The 17,760-nt window shown below is 38.9% G+C and overlaps 1 protein-coding gene across 1 annotated transcript in view; it reads left to right on the top strand.

Moving 5' to 3' along the window:
* The first annotated feature begins 2,046 nt into the window (after positions 1–2,046).
* The window catches only part of CUNH9orf135 (chromosome unknown C9orf135 homolog), a 71,618-nt gene continuing 55,904 nt past the window's right edge, over positions 2,047–17,760 (top strand). The window contains exon 1 of the mRNA XM_035029075.1: positions 2,047–3,022. Within this exon, the coding sequence (XP_034884966.1) occupies positions 2,856–3,022 (167 nt within the window). The 5' untranslated portion in view covers positions 2,047–2,855. The remainder of the gene's footprint in view (positions 3,023–17,760) is intronic.

Genomic DNA, 17,760 nt, shown 5'->3' with positions numbered 1-17,760 from the left:
TTGCCCCTGTGACCATTTACATCTGGCTGGTTTACATGTTTTAGGTTTGCTGTTCTGGTCAGGTCTTCTTGGCAACTTATTAAATAATCTGATAAAACTGATAAATATATTAGAGTAGGCTAATGATGGGGATTCCCACTTCCTGAGTTGGTCTGCCTGCACTTTCCTACAGAAAAGTCCTGTTTCAGCCACCTGTACTATAATTTTCTTGTCCCAAGGATATTATGGTGAAAAGGTATTAATCTACGTAGAAGGCATTGCTTTAACCCCTACACTTCATTGGTTTGATGAAGTTTGAGGAAAACAGGAATAACTCAAGTGTGTTGAGGATCAGTGATTTCACATTTAAAAAGCATAAAGCTTATTAATGGTCTTGAAGAGAAAAGATTCCATATGAATACAAAACCATCATTATCACTGGTAACATATCCAGATATCTTGCCAACATTTTTCTGATTCAGACTGTTAAATTTCATATTAAAATATAATAAAAAGATATTCATTTAAAAAACCTTGTAAACAGACAAAGCTTGAAAAACAGAAACTATACTTAGGAAACGCCACACAAACAAGCACATTTTAGGGTACTTTCCCCAAGTGATAAGGACAGAGTTAGGATGTACCAATAGCAGGAGTAGTTGAAATTTAATTGAGGGCTAAGCATCCATTAGGCACTGTTCCACCTGCTTTCAATATATTGTCTTATGTAATTCTCACAAAACCCTTCTGTTCTCTTCCTATTTCATCGATAAGGAATCAGCAAAGCAAAAATTCCACAGAATGTACTGGTGTATACAAAGAGAACGGAAAGAATCTGAGAGTCTATCTCATATATCCCAAAACAAGGATGTTGAAAAGTGTTTAGTAGACACAGAAGACAATACAGCTGGTAAAGTTGGGATAAAGGGAAAGAGTATAACAAAAAAAGCATATTCATTAGACTAAACTAGGTTGTCAACTTGATTTAAGGAACTCTGAAATAATAAGCTACATTTGTTTTGTTTTCTTAACTTATTGCTACTTGGTGTGCTGAAATGCTTTTAAATCTCTGTAGTACCTGTCCGTGTACCTCAGAAAGGGCTTGGCTCTGGGCAGCCTCTGTCTCTTGAGTCAAACTGGCTGCAGAAATCTGACATCTTGGTCACAAATATATTATGTTGCCATCACTTTAAGCATAAGCAAAGTAAATACACTTTAAGCATAAGTAAAATAAAATTTTAAAAAACAGATAGTAATAATGATAATATTTTTGGAGTAACAGCAATATGTTTTGCTTTATTGGGCAGAATTGACCTTAGCATGGATCTTATTTAGCTTTTTAAAGTTAATTTCTATTTTTCTTTTTCATTTCTTCAAGAAGAAAAGGGCTAAAATAGGCTCAGTACTCTACTAGCACTTTGCTGGTGACAGTGGACTATTTAACTGGTTTTAAATAACATGGCTTAACTGTGGCTGTCAGTAAAATAGGGGCCTTATCATACCACAGGCGCCCACACTGGGTACCACAGGCGACAGAGAAGCACTTAGTAGTTGTGTGTAATCAAATTTGTGAAAAGTGATCCGGAAGAGCACTTCATTATTTACAGGAGTGCTGTAATAAATCTTTTGCAAACTATAGAATCCATTTGTAATGTGAAATGTCTCTTAATTTGTGTTCTTAAGTTTGAATTTTTGTGTACATGTGGTCTTCATAAAGTAGGACACCTCTGGAATATATGGAAGCCCAGGTAAATCTAAAGTACTCAAATGTAATAGTCATTCATTTGTTCATCCATATTCTGAAATGATGCATTGTACTAGGCATCATGCCAGGCCAGAGGGATGGCCATGATGAAGTCCACTAATGCCTTTATGGTGCTCAACTCAGTTGGGGAGGAGAATTCTGATGCCTTAAATATTCCTCTCTTGGAAAGTCAAAGATGAAATAAGCACCTTCCTCCTACAAAACAGCTATCCAATCATTTCTTGAAAGCAATGCCATAGGTAATCTTTTTGAAATCTCCTTGTCACATATTAAACAACACAATAATGTGATGAATTTGTGTTGTCGTAAAATATCAAGTGTGAAAATGAGAACTGGCAGGTCTCAGGGAGCTGAATGCCCTGGAGCCCTGCGCTGTAGCTAGAGGTTGGGTCTTTCAGCGTTTTAGCCTGAAGGGACCTCAGATTCTTGTGTTCACCCTGCCCCCTCCTCGGTCCCATCCCCTACTTTGTTTTTTCAGAAGAAGAAACTCGTGCTCATAAAGGTTGAGAAAGTAGCTGAAACCAGAATCAGTCAGGGCTTTTTCATCCCCAGACTTTTTAGCTGATTTGCTGAATGATTCTGCTCCTCCTCAGAAAATCTATATAAATGACATATTTTAGGGCTTGAGGGGTGTTCTCTTGCTCCCTTTTGGTTAAACTTACATGCTTGTAAGTAGAACGTGTGGTGGCAACAGATGATGGATGGTAAAAAGAACTTCTGCAAGGACAGCCAGAGCAGACCTGCTCTGGGCTCATGTCTCCTTAACCCTTACCTGACCCGGCGGTCCCCCTTAACTCCGCCGGCCACTCTCAGGATTAGGCTGGTGGTAGGGTGAAACTACAGATCCCAGGAGGCCGAGGACGTCCCTCCCAACCTCTCCGTAAGCGGGTCGCTCCCCTCGTTGCATTCTGGGAAATGTAGTTTCTTTCTAATCAGTAACTACTGTGCTTGGAAAGCGGAGTTATTAGATTTGAGGGATCCGCCCCTCCACTGGCCCCGCCCCCTCCATTGACCCCGCCCCAGGTTGCTCAGGAGATCAGAGACGCCGAATCCTGGTCGGTGTTACCGTGGGGAGCAGAATAGGTGCAGAAAGAAATCCTCCGAGGTCTGAATGTGGCCCGCCTCAACGGACAGTTCTGGCAGCTCCTGTCAGGACTGGTGCAGCAGTAGGCAATACTGGTTTGAGCTCGGACCCACGGACTTGCTGGAGCGCAAGGGCTCCCTCACCCTCCGCTCCCATCACAAGAAGTACTCGAAACCTGTGTTGGTGTATTCTTGGTGAGCGAGCTCGCTGCAGTTCCCGGCTGCTGGGGGAAGGGATGGGGGAGGAGAGAAAGTAATAGAGAGAGGGCAAGGGTGGAGAGGATGGAATAAATAGCGAAGAGAAAGAAAAAAGAGGAAGGGAAGAGCAGAGAAAGGGAAAAGGAAGAGGTGAGAAAGAGAAAGATGAGACAAGTGAGAGGACTGGGAGATGAGACAAGGGAGAAAAAAGAAAGGGAAGAAAGATCTTCAAAGGAGAGGTAAAGAGGGTGGGAGTGAGAATTGGGGCAGCGCAGGAAGAGATAGGAAAGCCTCCAAGAGCCCTGCCCTGCCACTGAGACCTGCCCTGCAGGTCCCTGTCCACCAGAGGTTATAGATCACCCTCACCGACGATGGAGGAGAGGGTGTTTGCAGAGGCCTAGAAATCACATTTCTGAGATAACAGTACTTACTCATGAAAGGAAGGGTCCATTAGGGGAGAGCAGGAGGGAGATGAGTTGTCTAAGCCCTCCTTGATCCCATTTATTCATGTAATGTATGGGAACCCTGCAGTTTCTGCCTTGCAAACTTTCTACAGCCTCTCCACTTTCCTACAAGCCCACTCCCCTACTGTTAGTTCTCATCCCTAAAACTGACTCTCTGCCTATTTTGAACTGAGTGTGAGAGGCTAGATAGATTTGGAATCCAAAGCTCTACTGGGAAGTAGAAAATCCTCTTTTAGCCTCATATAGGGGTTACCTCATAGACCTCAAGCAAAACACTTAGCTCTTCCATGATTTTGTTACTCTATAAAGATGTAGGTCATAATATAAATCACTATTAGAAATTAGTGTTAAAGACAAAGAACTTTTTCAAGTGGACAGTGTTTCTGCTCTCTTCTGCCCTACCATGACTTGTGGACATCGTAGACATCAATAGCAAAACCACCGAAGAACATACATGAAAAGGAGATGAAGAATTTGGTGGGGGAGAAATGTGGTCTAACACGGAAAGTCATTCTGGTCACTGCTGAGAATGTAGAGAGTTCTTATGCTGTTAGTTTTAGAAAGAACGTTTGGGAACAGGAGGAAATTCAACAAGCATTCATGTATCATGCACTTTGCTATGTGTTGGAGACACAGAGACAGATAAAGTGGATTCAATGAGTTAATTTGTCTAAAGCATTTAACACCATGCTTGTACATAGTAAGCAGTCAAAAACATATGGTAGCTAATACTAATTTTTTAGGATAATGATTACACATTTGGACTCTAGGTTTGAATATCAACTCTGCAGCATGTGATATGGCAAGTCACATGAATGCTCTAGGCCTCTGTTTCTACAACTGTAAATTGGGGATGATAGGATTTTTGTAAGATTAAACATGGTATTGTTTGTGAAGCACATTTTAACATGTAGCCTGGCACATAGTAAGCACAGTAAAGATTATATACGTGTATTAGGACATGGTCATGGACCTTAAGGAATTTTGTAGACCTGTAAAGGAGAATGCCATTAAATTCAGTATAATCTGATTTGTGCAAAATAGAGATGAGTATAAGAGGTAAAGGTAACAGGAAGAGGTGTGTGTGTGTGTAGTTTCCTGAGCAGGGTTTAGAAGGAAGAATAGGAGCTCCATAGATACACAAAAGAGAACATTGCACTCACAGGCAAGTGCAATGGAATAGTAAGAAGCAACCTCGTAGGGAAATAAAAATAGTTCTCTATAGTCCGCAAGTACAGTTGATCCTCATTATTTGCGGATTCTGTATTTGTGAATTTGCCTACTTGCTAAAATGTATTTATAACCCCAAATCAATACTCAAGGCAGTTTCGTGGTCATTTATGGACATGTGCAGAGAGGCAAAATTTTTTAGTCACTCTCCCATTTTTAGATCAAAGTGACACTTTGCCTTCTTGTTTCAGCTCTCATACTGTAAACAAGTATGGTTTTTTTTCATGATCTATTTAGCATTTTTGTACTTTTTGTTGCTGATTTCATTGTTGATATAGCCACCTACTGCTGGAGTGCTATCTAGTGATATGTGCAAGAAGGCTGTGATGTGCCTTGTGGAGAAAATAGATGTCACACAGGCTTCATTCAGTCATGAGTTACAGTGCTGTGAGTTCAATGTGAATGAATCAGCAGAAGATATCAAATAAGGTATATTTAAACAGAAACATACATAAAACCAGGTTATATATTGATTGGTTGATGAAAATGTGAGCAGAGGCTCACAGGAACCTACTCCTTTATTTCCCCTAGGAGCAATGGTTCAGTATTTGCTAATTATTTGTGACAAATTTATAGAATATAACCACCTAAATAATGAGAACTTATCATAAAATGTGAGAAATACTTGATTTCTTTGAGCTGACTATGCAGTTGTCATCCTTGCTTCCCTTCCATATCTAAGAAGTCACCAAAATCTGTCTTAAAAAAAAAACAAAACTATATAAAGTTCAAATTATATAAACTTCCAAATGAATGATCTGATCAACTATTTTGTTTTTATGCATTCTGGTCATAATTGTTTGTTTTCTATTGACTTATTATATATATATTGAAACTCTTATTAAATTTTAATCTTTCATGAGTGATTTTTATTTAATTGATGAATACTATCTATGATATAGCATTCAAGTGGCCTCTCGGCTGAGTATTTGATCAGTTAAATGACCGTACCTCTAGGTTTGCAAAGTAGAATCTGTAACTGGGAAAGATTCTTATTTACCTCTGCTTATAGAGTTTAAGCATTTGCATGATTTCTGTGTTTCTCTTTATGTTGTATGTAATACAAGTCTGTCCGACTTCACTTCACATATTAAAAACAGTTGTATATAACAGACCTGATAAAGTGATATGCACAGAATGGTTGTTAAAAGAATCTCTGGTGCATTACTGGAATAAGGTATTGCCTAGGCACTGTCTCTTCCTTACAGCTATGATGGACAGGGCCATTTCACCTGCATCACACTGATGTTCTGAATGAGAGAGGACTTTTCTAGAAATTATTTTTCTCTATTCATTCCTGTAGCATTTGTGGAGTTGTATCATTAGATGATTCCATGAGAAATTCTGAGTTGGGGGAAATTTTCTCTCGGGGTATCTTCACATTCATTGGAATAATGGAATTCTAAGAACCAGAACAACTAGATTTGCCCTTAATAAATTCTCTGATGTGAGGCTACTTCTTATATTTTTATATATGTATTTTAACTCATCTCTTCATTGCCCAAATCGACATCAGGTAATAAGTGATGATAATTTAAAGCCCAAAAATTCATTCGAGTCTCCATGGAGACAGTTCATGCTCTGGTCTCCATGGTGACACCTAGAGTTTTAAGAGCTCAGGTTAATTTTATGTATATTTCAATTACTTTTCTCCCCTGTCTAAGCCCTAATTAAAGAGCCTGTGCATTTTACTCTTCCCTTCCTCACCCCCCCACCTCCCTATAATAAGAAGAAAACAGAAAGAGAAAGGGAAAAAAAGGAAGAAAAATAAAATTCAGTGTTCATTGTGGGGTAGGGAAGTTCATAGTTTTACAGATTTTTACAGAAAAATCATTTGGGTTGGGGAAAGAAATTAAAGAGCTTTCTGTGATGCTCTTCAGACTTACACTCTATTGTGCTGTCTGAACAGGGAGTTCATGTCTATTTAAGGTACTGCACAGAGAATCCGCTTTCAAGGCCACAAGGTACCATTAGCGTACTTGCAAAGAAAATAGAGATGCATTTTCTAATTTGCTGTATCATTCTTCCTGTATTTATTCAGCGACTTTCTCAGGGACTAACCTGGCAATATTTGGAGTCCTTCACATGATTCAGGGCCATGGTAGGGTGACCCAGCCCTTCTCTAACCAGCATCCTTCTCCTCACATCTCCAGTACACACTCACAAAATGGGATGAAAAGGCAAATCCGAAAGCCTTTAGTAACCACATGGTGCAGCCTGCCTCTTTTTTGAAATCCGTAAATGCTTCCCCTTCCACCAAGCCTCCATCCTCCTACCTTTAACAGCTCAGGTCCTCAACCGAAAGATTATTAACTCCTATTTTATGTATATTTTAAAGAAGTTTGCTTATGTGGTTTCCATGCACACAGCATAGACTTTGGAGAGAAGAGAGAAGAGCCTTTAAAGAGGGTTTTTGGTCAATAATGAGAAGTGAAAAGAGCAAGCCTCAGGGCAAAGGGTAAGAACATAGTGGGTGCTCAATTAACATTCATCAAAGAAATGAACAAATGAGCAGATAGAATGAACACACACAGAAACCCAAAAGGCACTGGGTTGGGACCCTCTATTTTATACTTTAGAAAGGCCCAGAGGTAAAAGTCTATAGGACAGCATAAATTCATAATAAAACGAGAATCGATTTCTCATAGCCTGATCTTGATATAACAGGACGATACTGAAGCCTGTTTGCTCACCTCTGTATAAGTGAACTTAGAGTATAATGTGCTCTTCTTCTGATTTGAATGGTGAAGAATTTAAAATTGGGAGCTAAACTTGTGCTCTTCCTACTTGCGGTGCATAACTTATCAGGGACTGACAGATACTAAGAAGATTTTGAGTTTATATAGGGACAAATGAGTTTATACTTTAAAGAGATATTTTGATTTCTTAACTCGTGCTTAAAAAAACAATTCTAAATTATAATATCTTGTGACCATTTGAGATGATGTAATAGTAGACCAGTGACATGCAAATATATTCACTATCAAGTGGGTAGCAGAATTAGAAATTTGCACACAACTCAGATGCATATATAAAATTTATTTTCTAAAATTGATCCTCATGGCTTTCATTGTTAGTTAGTAGGAAAAACTTCAAACTTGCCAACTATAGGGTATCTGTCTCTTCAAGTTTAAACAGCTTGTTTTAATTTAAAATAGTCTCTCAAAATGGTGCCCATTATTTCTGAGTCCTTCATCCTCCACACTCTCCTTTCCCCAGTGGCATCTGTGTGTGTGTGTGTGTGTGTGTGTGTGACTGACGTTGTATGTTATTTTGGCGGTGGGGAGTGAGGCCCCCAGATTATGTGTGGGTCCTTGTTCTTGCTCACGTCATCCTTTGTCCAACTTCTGGGCCTTCACCCTGAATTGGTGACCAATCCACTTTGTTGAGGACCCGGTGTCTCTGCTTACAGACTTAGTTCCATTTTGGCTCTTACTGTCACTACAGATCCCCATGTCATGCTTATCCTCCCCACGCCCCTGACTTAGGCTGGTCACCCCATAGCCCCTGTGGTAGGGGCACCTCCTCCCTCAACACAGCAGCCCTGCAGCGGCACTCTGACAGCTTCTGTCAAATACCCTGTGGAGAGGGTGTGTGCATGCGGGCGTGTGCCCAGGAGAGTTTATGCCGTTGGCCTGACAATTACTCAAAGCCTTTTCTTTCACTTTCTAAAGTGATCTGCTTTAAAAGATAAATTGTAAGGTCACCTTATCTGAGCTGTTTGGGAGCTTCTGAGTCTTGTTAATAGCAGCTTAAGAAATTTTGTCCTTTTATTTCTCCACAATGACTTTGAAGAAAAATATCTCACTTAGGACTCAAAAATTCCATTTTGTTAGTCAGAAGTTAATCAGCCATGCTTTATTTTCCTTCATCTTCCTGTCAAAACAATCCTAAATCTTCCCGAGACAAATGTGGATGCCTCTGATTTATTAAAGCAAAGGTTATTTTACAGAGTTAAGCAAAGAAAAGTGAAAAGATGAATATTTGAAAATACAGTCTCATTATAGGTAAAAACAAAACAAAACAAAACAAAAAACAGGATGTAATGAATTCCTCTGTTAAAGGTATATGTTGATATGCATTGAAAAGAGATTGAAAGGACATTCAGCATAACACAAAATACTTATTACTGGATGGTAGGTAGAATGTGGATTATTTGTCTTTTTCTTTTTTCCTCTTTGCCACTTCTACATTTTCCATAATGAACATGTATTATCTTCATAATAGGAATAAAGTAAAATTACCTTAAAAATTTGATATCATTTGCTACAGCTTTTCCCCTGAAGCAAACATTCTCTAAATGATCAGAATGTAGACACAGTGCTTCATCTCTTTTAGAGTCTGAGTCACTCTTCATGGTTTATTATGAGTCTTTTTAAAATATCTTTTTAATTGCTAGTTTTATGTTGAGTAAAAAGGATGATGTTATTCACAGTCATTCGGATTAACCACCCTTTCATTCTTGTCTCTGTTCTATAATGGTAGATCCTACGCCACAGTTATTTTTAATCTAGTCCTACATTCTCATTCCTCAACATACGCACATACCCACAAATGACTTTGAATGTAGTAGTTTTGGGGGGAAGCACCTTATTTTCTATTTTTAAGATGAAATCCAGGGCACACTGCATCCTTTTGCCCTGACTGAATTTTTCTTTCAATGCTATTCTCTTTTATGAAATTTCAATCAAATTCTCTTCCTGAAAACTGGGGGTTATAGAATTCTTGTGCCTTGACCTTTATGTGAGGTTTTGCTTAACTTAACTGGCGGCCAAAATAAAACATCTTGCAAGTTTTGCTTGCAAGATGAACCCTTGTAAGGTAGAATGTTACGGGACAGGCATTTCCACATGTGCATGCACTTGGATTAGGAAAGACCATTGCTGTGTACAAGTGCCTCTGCCTGAGCCTACCCTATACTTACTCTTGGACTATCCCCCACCTTACTCTTGGGCCTATCCCCCACCTTACTCTTGGGCCTATCCCCCACCCATAGGGGCCACCAAAGACCACTCCGCAGGATAGGTAAGGGTGTGGGGCATGAGGGAGGAGGTAAGAACAATGTGGGGCCTAGTGACATTTTGATAAGGTGAGGTTCAATCTATGGATGCTGTGATACCCAGGCTTAGGGCTCAAGGTTTTGTTGTTGTTTTTAGGTAAGCTCTACACCCAGCGTGGAAGTCAACACAGGGCTTGAACTCACGACCCTGAGATCGAGACCTGAGCTAAGATGAAGAGTCGGACACTTAACCGACTGAGCCACCCAGGCGCCGTGGGCTCAAGTTTTTAAATAGCACTAGAGCTAGTATTATTAAACTACTCCAAGTTGGCCAGGAAAGCCACCTATTGGTACTCTTTTCTGTGTGAGGTGGTCAGACTTCTTTTGATTACAAGTGACAGATACTCAGCTTGAGTCTAAGGAAACAAGAGGAGAATGAATCAGCACATTAGATTCATGGAATGGTTGATTACCAGATAAGAAGGAAGACAAGAGTGCAGCTCCACCTTAGGAACAACTGGAATAAAAGATGCAAATGCAAACAGGTCTCTAATTTCTCCTCTCTCCTCCTCTTTGTGTGTTTGCTTCATCTTATCATTGAAAATTACAGAAAACATGGCTGCTGCAGTTCTGGAATTTTTATCTATATTTTTATCCTACAAAAAAAAAAAAAGGTTGGTTTAAGGTATTTTCAGTTCTGCATACAAAAATTTCAGGTTAGATGTGCATCCTTGGGCCAAGTATCTGTTTGGGGTCATCCAAATAGGCAGGGTTAGGTGGAAATATGTCAGCTCTCCAATAACCATGGGATAAGATGGATATACCCAGGAGAAAGGAGTGCTGAGCTCAAAATCCTATAGATATCTACTATATCCCATTCTATCCTAGAGATTTCTACACTATCTGCTATATCCTATAGATAGCTACTATAGTAGAGAATGAATTCCATGTTCCAAACACCCAATTTTATAGCAAAAGTTTAGAATATACACATTAATATATTAGGGATTTCCTACATTGGCTCTTACTTTGACTTTAAACTTTCACCACCCCACCCAACCAGCACCTACACAATGCACTTTTAAAAAAATTGATTTTAGGTATAATGGACAGAAAACAGAAATCTTGTGTAGACATTAGAGAAATATATTTTTACAATGCTTTAAAAAGTTCTGAGTAGATTTGAATATTGTATTACTGTTTTTGCTAGACACTAATCTTTTACTACTGTTTCCCTGATTTCATTTTGAAATACAATTACATTTTAATTGTTAGGAGTCACACAGTGTTATTTCTTTATTTTAACTTAACTAAGTTTTGATGCATTAACCATTAATTGGCAGAGATTTATATATGTTTCTTTGGTAAGATGTTAGATCCCTAATCAGATTGTTCTAGGTTCAATCAAATGGAAGAGTTAACATAATATTATTTATTTATTGCAAAGAATTTAGCTTTCTTTCATAGAAAGTGGTAGGAAGAAGGCGCGCCTACGTGGCTCAGTCGGTTGGGTGTCGCCTTTGGCTTTGGTCGTGATCCCGGGGTCCTGAGATGGAGCCCCATGTTGTCAGGCTCCCTGCTCAGCGAGGAGCCTGCTTCTCCCTCTCCTTCTGCTGCTCCCCCTGCTTGTGCTCTCGCTCTCTATCTCTGTCAAATGAATAAATAAAATCTTTAAAAAAATAAAAATAAAAATAAAATAAATAAAGTGGTAGAAAGAATATTTTGGAATTAAAATGTATGAATGGCTTGTCAGAATTTTTTTTTTTTAAAGATTTTATTTATTTGACAGAGACAGACACAGCAAGAGAGGGGACACAAGCAGGGGCAGAGGGAGAGGGAGAAGCAGACTCCCCGCTGAGCAGGGAGCCCGACACGGGGCTTGATCCCAGGACCCTGAGATCATGACCTGAGCCGAAGGCAGACGCTTAACGACTGAGCCACCCAGGCGCCCTTGTCAGAATTTTTTAAACACTTGGAAAAACACTGAGATGCTCAAGCAGGAGCCAGAAGCATTAAATCAGCTTTTGAAAAAAAAAATCACTTAAAAATACTTTTATTTCTAAATAGCTCTTTTTTTGAATAGCATTTGTTTGAAAAAATATATTTATTATTAAACCACTGCTATGTTGTAGGCACTCTGCTGAGTCTGGGATTTGACAGTGAGGTCAAGATTACTGTGAGACAGGAGTAGGGAAGACTGACCAGGCAAATACTATGCACTGTGCATACTAGGATCAGGGTAAGCAGGATGCTCTGGGAACATCCAAGAGGAGCACTTAGGCCTACTGGACCAGGGCAGGTTCTCTAGAGGAGACTGTTCTAGCTCCTAGGGTTCACGTGGAGAACTAAAGATGGCACATTAGTTAATTGTCAACCAAAAGCATTACTACCCCTTCCACTGGAGTGTTTGGTAATAGGTGTGGGCATTTTTGATTGCATAATTACCAGTCTCTAGTGATGTCAAGTGTATGATTACAAGATTTGTGACTTCTAGTTCTAGGGAGGGTCACAGCATCTTAATAGCATTTAATCATCTGTATATATGATGCCTAAGTTACATATCCATGGCCAGGTGGGTGGGGACAACAGAGCTAATATATATCTAAGGCCAACACACTCAGGTTAGCTAACTGACATATGGTCATTGATAGCAAGGGGGTGAATAGCAAACCTCCTAATAGATCGTCACAGAAAAGGATTTCTCTACTCATTACTGCATAATAATCCTGAGCTTTCAGAGCTTAGTGGAATCTGCTCTCATTGTAGGGGTGCATGTCGACAAAGCAACCAAAATTTCATTGAAGGCAATTTTCTACAGGTTAATATATTGTGGCCTTCCTTCTAGACTTTGAAAGAAGTATATGTATTGTGTGATTTAGTAGAGAAATCTAGTCTGGATAGATTGCATTTTGTTTTTAGTTACATTATTTTGTATGTTAAACTGTCCTTTTTTTTAAAGATTTATTTATATGAGAGAGAGAGTGAGGGGAGGGGCAGAGGGAGAGGGAGAGAGAGAATCTCAAGCTAACTCCCCGCTGAGCATGGAGCCTGACATGAGGCTCGATCTCGCGACCCTGAGATCATGAGCCAAAATCAAGAGTCGTCGCTTAACTGACTGAGCCACTTAGGTTCCCCTGTATGTTAAATAATCTTACAATAAATATAAATAATTTGGAAAAGCTGCCTGTGATTGTTGTACACTTATGTCGAAATGAGTGTAGTGAATGTAATGTGATCCACTATAGGTCTTATCAACCCTATCAATGCCTTTTACCTCTGACATCTGAGGAGATCAGGGCATGTCAAACATCCTGCTAGACATTAAGGTACAAATAGGAAATTTCCTTCCATAATAAAATCATCTGGGCATGGTACTGTTTGATGGGTAACTCTCTTTTTTCTTTGACATCTTTCTCTGTTTCTTCTTTGGGAATTGTCTATTAGACTTTCTGTCTCTACTGAGGACAATTTTGGTAAGTTACTTTTTGTAGAAGGTTATGTGTGCTATCTAGCTTTCCAAATATATTTGCATAGAGTTATGGAAAGTAGTCTTTACTGCTTTTAAAATTTTTCTTCTATTTTGCCGGTTATTCCTATTCTTAACAACCTTATTAAGATACAACTCACATACTATACATTATCATCCTTTTAAGGTGTATAATTCAATGGCTTTCAGTATATTGACCAAGTTGTACATCTGTCATGGGGCACCATGTGGCTCAGTCGGTTAAGCATCTGCCTTCAGCTCAGGTCATGATCCCAGGGTCCTGGAATCAGGCCCCATGTTGGGCTCCCTGCTCAGCAGGGAGCCTGCTTCTCCCTCTCTCCCCTGCTCATGCTCTGTCTCTGGCTATCTCTCTCTCTCAAATAAATAAATAAAATCTTAAAAAAAAAATTGTAAGTCTATCAACACAATTGATTTTAGAACATTTTAATTAACATAAGAAGAAATCCTGTTCCTTTTAGCTGTTACTCCTGAATCCCCTAAACCCTCAAGCCCTAGGAACCATTAACCTACTTTCTGGCTCTATAGATTTGCCTATTCTGGACATTTGATATGAATGGAATAAAATAATATATGGTCCTATGTGACTGGCTTCTTTTACTTGGCATAATGTTTTCAAGTTTCACCCATGCTGTAGCAAGTTATCAATACTTCATTTCTTTTTATTGCCTAATAATATTCCACAGTGTGGATATTATAACCCTCTACTCTGTTTATATCTCCTGCCCTTTTTCTTAATTTTTTTAGATGTGTTTATTTTGCTTACTTATTCATTTATTCTGTTTTCTAACTTATTTAATTCTGCATTTAACTACTCTTTTATCTTGAATTATTATATCATTCTGGATTCTTTTGGCTTGCTTGTTCTTTTTTCTATGTTTTTGAATTAGATGTTTTACTTATTTTCATTGTTTCATTTTTATTTATATAAGTACTTAAAGCTTAGAATTTTTTTCTGGGTACTGCTATAGCTATATCTTATGGATTCCTGTAAGTGGTATTTCAGTTTATTGGTATTTTTTAGAAATTCAACAATTTAAATTTGTATTGATCTTTGATCTTTGAAGTGTTTAAATATGTTCAGATTGAAGAAGGATCTCTTTAAAAATGTGTTATAAATTTTTAGTTTTATTGAATTGTCATTTATATCTTTCAAACATATTAAAATATTTTTTCTTAATTTTTATAAAAGTTCCATGTGCACTTTAAGTTGTATTTAGGCAGGTCACCAAATACTGGCTTCACACTCCATGTGCAGACTATGTTCACCTATTTATCCAAGGATAATGACCCAAATTCTATCTAGTCACAGGTCAAAATTTCAAGATCTCCACATGTTATGCTATTGTCTCTCTACTAAGTCTAGCTGTAGACTAGCTGTAACTCTCTGTGATTCAGAAAACCATAAAGGAAAAGGACAAATTTTCTGTTCCCAATGTACAATGGTGGGACAGGGACAAGATAACTGTAATAAGCACCCTTGCTCAGAAATAAGGATGGAAGGGACAGACTGTCATTTGTCTACATTCTTAAATCCTGTCCAGTACACAGAGCCCTAAGCTGGTGTCAGGAATGTTCTTTTTTTTTTTTTTAAAGATTTTATTTATTTGAGAAAGAGAGAGCACAAGCAGGGGGAGCAGCAGAGGGAGAGGGAGAAACAGACTCCTCACCCAGCAGGGAGCCGGACATGGGGCTCGATGCCAGGGCCCTGGGATCATTACCTGAGCCAAAGGCAGATGCCTAACCGACTGAGCCACCCAGGCGCCCCAGGAATGTTCTTTGTTAGACCCGCATTCTGAAGCAGCTTCCCTTTCCCATTGTTCTCTTTGTCCTTGGCTCTGCCCTGTGTGTGGTCTTTTCTATTATTCTTGACCACATCTGCAATGGATGTTATAGACTATGCCCTCCTGTGAACTGTTCGGCTTTCTCAGTTCATTTCCTAGTTCCAAAAGTTTGGGGGCCAAAGAATATTTTTTTAAAAGATTTATTTATTTTAAAGAGAGAGAGCGCACGCTTGGGGGAGAGGGAGGAGCAGAAGGAGAGGAGAGAATCTAAAGCAGGCTCCCTGCTGCATGCGGAGCTCGAAGTTGGGTGGGGGGGGGGGGGGGGGGGGGGGGCTCTATTCCACAACCCATGAGATCATGACCTGAACCAAACCAACAGTCGGATGCTTAACTGACTGAGCCACTCAGGAGCCTCCCAAAGAATATTTTAAATATTGAACAGTTAAAGGATTTTAAATTCAGACTCCTGGCTAACTTGGAAGAACAGTTTTTAAGAACTTCATAAGCTTATTTGTTTGAATTCAGTCAATTCCAACTGGTAATAACCTCACTGTTAATTCTTTCTAGACAAAGTTCTGCTTTATTTCTTTACTTTTTCTCCTATAATAAATACCTTGAATATCACTTTGAGACTGCTGTAGTTACAGAAATCAGAAACCCTGGGAATTTCTGTTTGACTATCTCCTTAGGCATATGTTTGCTTGAATGCAGCTTAATTCACTGGGAGCTTCTAACAATGGGATGAACTTTGCTACAAGGCTCAGCTTTGATAGAACTTTGTCTCAAAAAGATCTGAGTTTTCTCTCGTACTGTTTGAGATCTAAAAGTTGCTCGATCTTCTAACATTTCAGGTCCCAAATTTTAGGACTCTCATTTCTCTTTACCTTCTTGTAAACCAGCCAATTTACTGAATTTACCTCTCTCTGTTTTATAAATACATTGGCAAAAAACAATCGCAGTTCACACACGGAACTCATGAGCTTTCTCAATCTCTTTCTCGGTCTCACCAGGTACATGAGTTGACTCTTTGCCTACTGTGGTCATGAAATGTTTTACCTTTCCAGCCTGCAATATCAGCTTTCTATTGTCTTTGACCATATACTTTAGATTTTTGTTACAATAGCACCCACCCCACTTCTGATACTGATTTCTGCATTAGAATAGGCTAAACTTAATCTGTGATAACAGTCCCCCAGATCTCAGGGGCTTAATACATAAAGGTTTATTTCCTGCTCACACAAAGTCATCTGTAAGTTTTTGGTGGAGAGGGGGCACTCTTCCACATAGATACTCTGGGATTCATGCTGATTCAGGCTCTATGCTCTAGAAAGTCATTGACTGCTCTGGCAGGGGAAGAAAGAATTGAGAATTGGACAAAAGCTTTCACTGTCACAGAAAGGACACATTTTATTTCTGCTCATTTTTATTTTGTTATCCAGAACTAGTCAAGTGGGGCGCCTGGGTGGCTCAGTCGTTAAGTGTCTGCCTTTGGCTCAGGTTGTGATCCCAGGGTCCTGGGATCCAGTCCCGCATTGGGCTCCCTGCTCTGCGGGAAGCCTGCTTCTCCCTCTTCCACTCCCCCTGCTTGTGTTCCCTCTTTCCCTCTCTCACTGTGTCTGTCTCTGTCAAGTAAATAAATAAAATCTTAAAAAAAAAAAAAAAAAAAAAGAACTAGTCAAATGGCCCCACTAACTGCAAGAGAGCTGGGAATTTTAATCTCTTGTATTCCTAGGAAAGAAGGAGAAATTATATTGGTGAGCACAATGTCTATCACATATGGAAGACTTTCTTATAAAGCTCACTCCTAAGTGGATTCTAGGGCTAGATTTTTGTTCTTGTAGCCCTGAAGTCATTGTCCAAGTGCAGTGTTGGCAAACACCTTGAAGGCATCAGCAGATTGGGTGTTTTGAAATTCTATTTAACCCTTTGGTTACAGGCTTTCATCCAAAAATTGACCTGGAAATTCCCCCACTGGATTTTCAGCTCTTAAATACTTTTAATGTGTTAGGATTTAAAAATGTATTTTATCTAGCATTTCCCATTGTTTTCAGTGAATTTATTTGCATAACCATGGAAATATAATTTGGCTGTCACTCCAAGAGTTCCCACCTCTGACCAATCTCATTAGTGAGATTTCTCCCTACAGCCTATTATCTTCACTTCTTCCACCAGTCTCTGACAAATTCTTTGGTTCCATTTGTCTTTGAATGGATCTTGGCTGCTTATGGGAGCCCTTGCACACGGTGTGGTCTGGGAATTATAACTTCTGACTTTGCCAAAAATTTAGTTTTCTTTTAATTTTTCCATTTCCTTTGTTACTTTTGAATGAGTTCTAGGAAGACATGGGGAAAATGCTCATTTGTATAACTATGTTCATAATGGAAGAATATTTAAACTTTAGATTCTATTTATGAAGAACAGTTTGTTCATTTGTTTCTAATGTGAATGAAATGAATTGCTTTGAAACCAAAGAACCTTATAATACCTAGTCAATATGCCTTGCTCATGGGTTCACAGAAGTGTACATTAAAATGGGCCTTAAACTCATATAATACAATCTTTTGATGTTATTCTAAAATAGTTAATTCAAATTGTTTAAACCAGTAATATTAAGACTAGGGAAGGAGCTCATACAAGTAATCAGGTGTTTGCTTTTTGTTTTGCAGGGGGACAAACTGGTCTTCGTGTCATTCATGAAAGATATACTATCAAGGTTTTCTGTGGACTACTGTAATTACTAATGTATAATACAC

This window comes from Mirounga leonina, unplaced genomic scaffold, assembly GCF_011800145.1.
Source record: "Mirounga leonina isolate KUSES-001 unplaced genomic scaffold, KU_Mleo_1.0 Mir_224, whole genome shotgun sequence".
NCBI lineage: Eukaryota > Metazoa > Chordata > Mammalia > Carnivora > Phocidae > Mirounga > Mirounga leonina.
Note: the sequence above shows the minus strand (reverse complement) of the source record. Positions and strands in the feature narration are given on the sequence as shown.